The sequence below is a fragment of the Setaria italica genome, chromosome III (assembly GCF_000263155.2).
Source record: "Setaria italica strain Yugu1 chromosome III, Setaria_italica_v2.0, whole genome shotgun sequence".
In the NCBI taxonomy this organism is placed as follows: domain Eukaryota; kingdom Viridiplantae; phylum Streptophyta; class Magnoliopsida; order Poales; family Poaceae; genus Setaria; species Setaria italica.
This window is the reverse complement of record NC_028452.1, coordinates 27,603,493-27,613,007: the sequence shown is the minus strand read 5'-3', so window position 1 is coordinate 27,613,007 and position 9,515 is coordinate 27,603,493. Positions and strand designations below refer to the sequence as shown.

Sequence of the window (9,515 nt, the reverse complement as noted above, 5' to 3'; positions counted from 1 at the left end):
CTGATTCACGCGTCTTAGATTTCTTCAAGCAAAGATGCTAAGAAAAATTTCTAATACATTGATGAGTTAATTAGATAATGCCATTCAGTCCTCTGCAATTTCTACAATATCACCAAATCAGTTATGGACCATACAGACTAACCAGAAGTGATACCTGAGTATTAATTAAAAAAACTAGACCTGAAGCTCACGGTTATCGGCCTTCAGCATATGCGATATCTGAGAAGACGACTTCTTGTCCTGCGACACTCATTGTTGAGTCTTTTGCTGGATTTGCAGAATCCACACATGTCTTTGCACGGGACGCCATCGCCTCAGCACCGCTGCTTTTATCCCTTGAGCTCTCCTGCAGCTGGCGAGCGACCTCAAGGTTCGAAAGTACATCGCTCATCGATGGCCTGTCAATGCTACGATCAGCGACACATTGAGCAGCACTCTCTGCAAATTTTATGAAGCACTCAGGAGTTATTTCCCCTTGGAGATGAGGGTCAATAATCTCGCTGAGGACATCTTTCTCCAGGCAAGACAGTGCCCAGTCACGCAAGCTCACTTGCTCCTCCGGGAGCTGAGTGTTAATCACTGGGCGTGCACACAGAACCTCAAATAACACGACCCCAAAAGAATATACATCAGATTTTTGGGTAAGTTGCTTTCTTCGAAAGTACTCAGGATCAAGATATCCGAAGGTGCCCTTCACCAAAGTACTAACATGGGTGTCGTCCATGTCTGGACTGGCCTTTGATAGCCCAAAGTCTGAAACCTTTGCCACCAACTTGTCATCCAATAGAATGTTGGCAGTCTTCACATCGCGATGGATGATTGTTTGCTTAGCACCGGTGTGCAGATAATGGAGCCCTCGAGCTGTACCAATACAGATCTCAAGGCGTTGCTTCCAATGCAGAGGTGACTTCTTGGTGTTGTACAGGTGCTCCCGAAGGGTACCATTCGCCATGTAATCATAAACTAGGATCATCTCATTATTTTCGTTGCAGTATCCAATAAGAGATACAAGATGGCGGTGACGGAGCATGGACAAAGTCTCGATTTCAGTTCGGAACTCATGGGGACCCTGCTGAGATAGTGGGTTGCCACGCTTAATTGCTACCTTAACTCTATCATCTAACTTTCCGTGGTATACATTCCCAAAACCACCCTTGCCCAGGAGGCAGGTTTCGTCAAAGTTATTGGTAGCTGCCTGGATTTCCTTGACGGTGAAGTGACGGCATAGATTTGATGGCATATTGTTGCACTCAATTTGATTCAAGTGCTTGTTGTTAGTCCTTCCCATAGTCACCATGTCCCCAGGTCGATCGGGTTGAGGAACAGTATCAAGGAATGTGGCATGATACTTGCGAAAGTTTGTGACATGCCAAGGGCGAAATTGTTCCTGTGTTCCCGGAACAGGTGTGACGTTTCTATGACGAGGTTCCATGTTCCCCTTGACTCCAGTCATTCCATAATCCTTTGCTACATTCTTCTTGCACCTGCAGATGATGCACATGCCAAAACAGGCAAACAACAGAATAGCAAAGCCACCAGCAGCTCCACCAGCCGCTGCTTGTGCAACACCTTTTGAGTTTCTTCCACCAGGCTTACCAATGGCTGTTGGTAAAGCACCATTCGGGTTCCTTGCAGATGGAAGGGGAGGATCGAGCCCAGCAAGACTGTTATGTTCATCATTCTGTAGCTTGAAGACTTCAAGACCATTCAATAGTGCATCGGGAAACGTTAGTCTGGACGAAAGATCAGGGTGAAGGGCAACCCATAAGTCCATCCGACCGGAACCATTTGTTAAAATAGCATAGTCACTGTATGCTGTTCTGCCAATTCCTCCGCTCCACGCGATGACATCCATTTGCTGCTGTGCTGTCTGGTTGTTGATGTAGATGAAGAATGACCTCCGATTGACCTCAGTTTTTGGATACTGGATCTCGCAGAAATGGAACCTTAGCAGGTAATAGAATCCCGCATCAACCGGTAAAATCCATGTAAGGTTGTAGTTCAGGTTGACCTGTGCATTTGGCCCCATTGACCGTGCAGATTCATAGACACCAACAGGTGCGGTGTAATTTGGTACACTGGGTGTATATGTGATGGAAAGGTTTTTGTCTTTCCCAAAGGACACCCCAAAACCAGAATCATATATGTAAGGACTGTCATCATCCCATTGGCGGTAAAAGTCAATATCACCTTGCGGTGAGATGGCCTGGCCCCCAACATTAAGCCGATACATTGTTTGGAAACCTGTTGCAGGATCGATAGGGAATGGATTTGGGTTTCCACCATTTGCTAGTGTTGGTGTCGTTGTTGTGAAGAGGTCAGGCGTGGGCACGATTTCAATATAATTGATGAATGCATAAGAGCCAGTCTGGTGTGTGGATGGGGAGAAAGTGAGGTCTAGCCTGCCGGCAATAACATTTACAGAGTATTCAAGAACAAAGAATCCACTATTTGTTGCCAGAGCAGTTTGGGAGGCATTGAAGTTATCTAAAAGGGTCAGATTGGAGGCTGTGACACCAAAGTAGGCATATTCAGGAGTAAAGTTCTCACTGGAATCTTGGGAGACATACGTGATAGGAAAGAAGTAGAGGCGCAAGAACATGCGGCCAGAACTGACACGGAAGGAATAGGTGTAATTTGAAGTGAAGATGCGAGCAGTTATGTATGGAGCAGCAGAGGGTAGTCCAGGGTCAGGGTACCAAGCATAAGCATCGACAGAGCTTTCCAGTAATGATGGCGCAAACTTGGAATTCATGTCACTGTACCATGCCCGATTAATAGCATCAGCGACCATGGGACTGGGGTTTCCACAACATAGGCGGATCTGACCAGAGTCGGTGGAGTCGTTATCGATGCCCATGGCAACTGATAATATGATGCAGAGCAGTGTGAGGAATGTGAGGGTAAGTATCAAGGTCTGCCGGGCCATTGTAGTGATTAGTCTGTGAAGAATAAATAAACAAAGTTTGAGGATGTCTATAAATCAGTTTTGCTGTAAGATAGCTTCAGGAACAACCGCATCATAACAGAAAATTAGACCTTTCAATGTGGGGGTTTCAGGCAAGAAAAAATCAGGGAAAATGAAGTGCAGTTGGATAGTACTTGTGTAGTCTTTGTTCAGCCAACAAGGTGGATTCTGATTGATACGAATTGGAGCTGTACCTGTAATAATAAGAATAATAAAGAATTCCATCGTAAGTACATTCACTCTTTTGCAAGAAGAACAACAATAAACTGATGCAACAGAATACTTAATGTCTGAGCGAGCATGAAATTGAAAGATGCTTGTGACAGCAGTACCTACAAATAGGGCAGAAAAGGTGGCTGTGAAAAAAAAAAAGCTAACATGTTTCTGTTCCGAGATGGAAATCCTTTCGTTCTTTTTTCCAAATAAATTGGAATAACAATTACCTTCAACTGCCGTACATGTCCAATAAGCCAGCGCATGACCGGACTTGAAAAGAACTAACAGAAAGATATTGCTCACTACGGTCACCAACTTTGTTTAAGATCCAGTTTGTGTCGATGGTGTCGAGTATGTTGATGCTGTCTAATAGTTGGTCTCATGCACTGCCTCCTCTACCCAGGTAGTTTCTTCTCTCCCCTTTGTCTTCATGCCTGCCCATCTACTGCTCGAGCCTCCCCTCTGCGGCTCATGCATCTTCTGCTCTACGTACTGCTCGTGCAAAACTCTGCTCTACTGATTGGTAATGGGGACAATGTGTTGACAACAACTCTAGCGTGGTACGAGTTTGAAATGTTTGTTCTAATTAAATATATAATAATTCCCATACAAGGATAAACTTGGAGTGTTGATTTATCCATGCGGATGGCGTACCATGTGCTGCTCCTGGTTGATTGATGCAGCAAAATCACGCCTAGCTGAGCGTGGAGAAAAATCTGGATAGACATCTTTAAAGGTTGTCAGCCAATCCAGAACTTACATTCTAGTTTCTGTACTCGAATTTATGCCTTGTTTACTGATGCTTTGGTATGGTGCGTTTTCAGGCTTGCAAGACAACTGCAAAGCTCAGGCAGGATTTTGTTTGTGATGGATATACTATGCTTGGACATGGGCATTTCAGAGTAGTACTGGAAGTTCTTAAGCTAGCTGCGTCGAATGGCAAGCTCTTCCAGGTGCTATGCACAGGTACAGTAATCTAGTTTGCAAGATGTGTTTTTCCCACACAAATTACATGATGGGAATGAAACATGAAGGTGTTTTGCAGTTTAATGGCAAGTCACAGAGGTGTTGTTTCGCTATCTGTTGCTTGATTGTTAGCTTCAATATTCTAATGTTGTTTCGGATCTGCCATCTATTAACTTCTGCCCTCATTGAGTTTCTATGAGATCATATGATGGCTGGCTCTGAGGATACACACACTCTTGTCTGTGATAATGGAACTGCAATGATGAAGGCCAGGAACTGTATCCCTTTGCCTCTTTTTCTTCTCCCCCACTCCTTATGAAACCAAACAACAATATATATTTCTTAATTGTGATATGCACCGGGTGGACATGCACTATACTAGAGACATTAAGAGATCGTGGTGTGTTACTTTCGAAGCTAACACTAGCTGCTCGACCATATATACACGCAGGTGAGACCATGAATTGCATTCTGATTGAGACAAAATTTGTAAGAAAATCAAAAGATTGTAGCACTGAAGTAGTCACCGTGATTACTAGACTGTTATTTTGCATAGTTAACTTAGCAGTGAACCATAGTAGTAGAATCTTTACTGGTTAATTACTTCAGTATTTTGGGTTACAGATCCATTAAAAAAGGACTGTTAAGTGGATGCCAGACATGAGAGGCAATTACCTTGGTCGACCAGTTATGTGAACCAGTTCTAGTGTTGTTTCTGATCTTGAGTATGTTCTCTTTTACTAATATATTGATCTGTTCTTACTTTTACAGATTGAATGTTCCGAAATGGCAGATATGGCAAAGGAAATTGTGAACACAAATGGATATTCTAATGGTGAGTTTTTCCTGTCTTGCATATTCAAAGCAATTCATGCTTTATTTATAGTATAGATAGATAATGCATATTTGGCTATGATCCATTAACATTAATTTTCTGACCGTCCTAATAACTGTTATAAAAAGGTAAAGTGGAAGAAATAGAGCTTCCTGTTCCAAAAGTAGCGTATCATGGTTAATTGAACATTTCAATTATATTAGGCTAAATGTTGGACAATTGAATTTTCTATATACTATAGGAAGTTGTTCATGCCTTGTAATGCGCTGAATATCTGCTAGTGCTTTTGCTCCTAGTGCCATACCTGAATATCTGAATACACAGAAAATGCTCTGTCCAAGTTATTTTTATATTTAGAAATGAACACATAATTCTAGCTGAAGTTTATGCAGAGAGCAAACTGCATTCATTCCAGGGTTCTTGCTATTTACCAAGTTTGACTCTAGCATTGTTTATTCATTTCAGATTCCTTACTATAGAGTCAAGCTGGACAGATAGAAGCCAACAGTCCAAGCTATGGCAGGCTTAGGTCAACCTTTTCTTCTTCTTTTTAGCTGCATGTGTTAGGAGTCTTGTAACATCTATAGCATGTCATTCCAGATTCCCATGAGAACATAGTTTGATATTTCACCTCATGAGAACATGACTTGTGCGATGTATATAAATATATAATGGATAAAGTCTGTGAATTTCAACTGGACTCATGTTGTTCTATTTGCAGAGTATAAAATCTTTAGAAAATAGCTGGCTCTGAGGACAGGGGCACCCCGGGCTGAGCTGTTGAATCACACCTAAAACAGTCTAATATTATCTTCTAAGCCTCATTTTATTAGGCTAAACAGTACGTATGTTAAAGGGACTCCATGGTCTCGCCCCGGGCTGCAGCCCGGGCAGCCCGGGCCCTAGATCCGCCCTTGTCTGAGGATATACACAGAGTCTGTGAGAATGGAACCACAATGATCAAGGTCAGGAACTCTATCTCTTAGCTATTTTTCTTCTCCCCCTCTTCTTATGAAACCAAACAGCAATATGTACTTCTCCAAAGTATATGGTGGATTCTGTTCTTAAAAAAGCATTGATATCAACTTCGTCAAAGTATATGCGCGCATCTGAAGTGCCTGATAGCTGTCTGACTTAAGCCCTTGCTCTCTGTGCTTCAGATCAATGGTAGCAACGCCCAATACTTGGATAGGATTTTGATTAGAAGTTTTAATTTGAGTAAACTCAAACATGTAAATTATACAGATTGGTCAGTAGCTGCTATAGCAAGTCTCAACTGTTTTTTGACTGAAAGTGCCAGGATTGTTCTAACAAGAAAAAGATGGATGTAGTACTATCACAATTCCTTCTACTTTCAGTTCCTTTACAGTTGTACAGATGCACATGCATGTGAGTACTATATTGATCTGATGTATCCCATTTCTGTGGATTGGTTGCAGGCAATGTAAATTGAAGATGTCACTAGATCCGGTCACTAGACCATATATTAGGGCTGCTATTTTTCTGGCAGATGCATGCTTTGTAATGTGATTTTTATTGTGATTCATAGAAAAAAAAGTGCATGTTTACTGTGTATGTTATGACATATGTGAAAGTATTTGTGATGTATATAATGGATAAAACATGTCTATTAAAAAGGAAATGATATATTTCATGCCCGTTTATTTTTTAGTTCATCATTGGAGACGTTTGGTTGGCAAAACGCGTCTCTGTGATAAAGTCAATGGAGACACGTTTTGCCAAATCCGCGTTACTAATAACTCTCATTGGAGACGTGTTTCTTATTAAACCGCGTCAGGGGTCATTGGTGGCGTGAAAAATCCACGTCTCCGATGTGATTCACATCGATGACGAAAACTTGGTGATGCGAATTTTTTCATCTCCGATGACAGTTGAACCGCGTCTCCAATTAAGGTTTCTGGCATAGTGATGGCTTCACAACATCAGAAATCGAAGAAGAAGTAGACCGCATTGTGCCGAGAAAGGTCGCCGCTATGTGGAAACCGTCATCGTAGTGTCGCTGCAACACCACACTCCCTACTTGACCAAAGAAATCCATTTGATTCGGACCACTCATGGTTGTCTCGCAGTTGCCATCATGAAAACACAAAGTGGGGTGACCTTGCTGCAGCACCACACTCCCAACTTGACCAAAGAAATCCATCTGATCCGGACCACTCAAGGTTGTCTCGCAGTCGCTACCATGAAAACACAAAGCGGGAGGCTTCGCTACATCCACCGTTGGACTCCTCACCTCAATCTCGTCAACTAGAAAGAAACACAGCACGCAGGGGCCTTGCCGCACCTGACACTGAACTCTACATCACGAACCAGTCTTATGTATCGTCATCAAAGGGTAACAGAGCATCGCCCTACAACCCTAAGCTCCGCCAGCTCTGCCACCTTCTGCCAAGTCGTCACCAAAATCTCAATTGCACCGCAAGCACAATCATCAGAAACCTCTAGAGATACTAATCCAACTACTTCTTTTGCCCACCTTAGCACATGGTCACCACTATCGTGTCAACAAGCCATCATCGCTGCTTGCGATATCTTTCGACGATGTCCCACGTCGAAGTAGCCCCGGCCATGCCGGGCTAACCGCCGCCGCTGCAAGCTCTGTTGCCGACATGCTGTCGTTGTTGCAAGCTCCATCTTTTGACGCTGTTCCGCACCGCATTAGCCGATGTAAATCAGGCCAACCACCGCGTTCCACTGCAAGCAGCCTGACCAACACACATGTCACAACATGAAGCTATTGCCACACCATCGATGAACCGGACTCCCTTGGCGCTGTCATCTCTACAGCCACATGATGAACCACCGCGGCCAGCACCTACGCTCGCCACTCGCCGTGGACGCCACCTGCATCACCAACCAGCAGCCACCACACCGACGACGAGGCAGCTCTGGTTAGTTGCCGTAGCACACGGCTTCACGCCGCAGCTCGCACGGCCTCACGCCGCCGGTGCGCACGGCCGCTTATCACAGCCCGCTCACGGCCGCCCTCCACAGCTGCGCGCAGTAGCCCGCCCAAAGCCAGGCAAAGTCGTGCGCTGCTGTCCGGACGCAAGGCGCCTACCAGCTGCCAAAGACTGGAACGGCGGTCAAGGGCCAGCTCTACAAGCCTGGCCAACTCCAGCTTGGAGTTCCCGCCACCGCGGAACAGCTGTCGCACACCGACAGTCGCAACCTTTGATGCAATTGCAAAGCAGCCACCGCAGACCCCTGGTGTTCCGAAGGTTCCGCTATTTGCAAATGAAAAGTGATGAAGCTGGTATTTGGCATTGAACAGCAATAGCCGCGTAGGCGCAAAAGCACGATACCGTACGGTTTTCAAATGTATAGGAGCCATTGGGTGATGGAACAAAGGTAAGGTCAAGGCTTCTCACAAACATCAGAGCCAGTAGAACAATAATATGCATGGGAGTCAACAATTTAAGGACTGCAACTTGTAGAATAATAAGTTGTGCAGTTGTAGTATTTGGTGTGCCAAGATTAAATATTGTTGGAATATTTTTGTTGAGCAATTTAGTCCAAAATAGGCCTAAGAACAATTATATCATCTAAGACTTGTTGATACGGGCTTATCGAAAGACGTTTACTTTGTAATAAATTTATTTTTTTAGACAGTAGATATGTCAGGTGAAGAAGTAACGACCAAAAGAACTTCATACTGCCTGAATTACAAAAGAAAATTAAATATAATCGTTCCAATTTCAGTAGGAAAAAATATAGCCAAGTTGAGATAGAAGAAAGTTCACCAAAGACAAGATATTAGATGATGAATTAAGGAGCTTCTGTGCATCTAAGTGCCAAAATAATACAAAGTAACAACAAAACGTAGTAGATTTTGACAAGGGGTCAAAATTTTGGGGTCCATAGCTGATGATGCAGAATTTAGATGCCAATAAAAATATGTAAATATATATAAAATTGACATTATAACCATGAAAGGCCGGAAAAAGAACACTCAGTAGGCAATGATTTTCAGGAATAGCATGCAAGTAAAAAAGAAAACTTCTGTAAACTATACAATAAACAAGTTAAAGACTAGATCGCTTGAAGTACCTGATAAGGAAGATGAAGTGGTGTTAACTTCACAGGAAGACCCTAAAGCCCAGGATAGGTGATTGAGCAGCTGTTGCCAAATTTTTTTGTAAGGTAAAGTGACCAGGGAACGGGGCTTTGCAGTGCAGAAGATAATGGATGCTGAATTTATGAACAAGCCCCTGCCTTTCATTATTATCATAGCTTTGTCCAAATCTTCGACTCAACGAGAGCTACTGGCATCCCAGTTTTCTCTAGTATAGCAGAAGATAATGGATGCAGTTTTCATTATTATCATAGCTTTTGGATCCATCCAGAAGACCAGAACAATTGCTTGGCTGTCGTTGAGTCGAAGACTCGAAGTCCATGCTTTGGACGTCGGATAAACACAAATTAGTTGCCTGTATCCGAATTTGCAGGGCAAATGAATAATACAGTCCAATTCAAGGCAAGTGCTTGTCGGACACGTGTGAGTAAAGA

At 43.3% G+C, this 9,515-nt stretch overlaps 1 protein-coding gene across 1 annotated transcript; it reads right to left on the bottom strand.

The window, feature by feature from the left end:
- Positions 1-9,306, bottom strand: LOC101764441 (receptor-like protein kinase FERONIA). Its single transcript, XM_004962408.3, has 3 exons — positions 9,057-9,306; positions 3,040-3,162; positions 1-2,942 (listed from the first exon to the last, which is right to left on the bottom strand). Exon 3 carries the CDS (start codon positions 2,927-2,929, stop codon positions 194-196), a length of 2,736 nt encoding a protein of 911 aa, XP_004962465.1. The 5' UTR covers positions 2,930-2,942; positions 3,040-3,162; positions 9,057-9,306; the 3' UTR covers positions 1-193.
- Between the last annotated feature and the right edge of the window lie 209 nt (positions 9,307-9,515).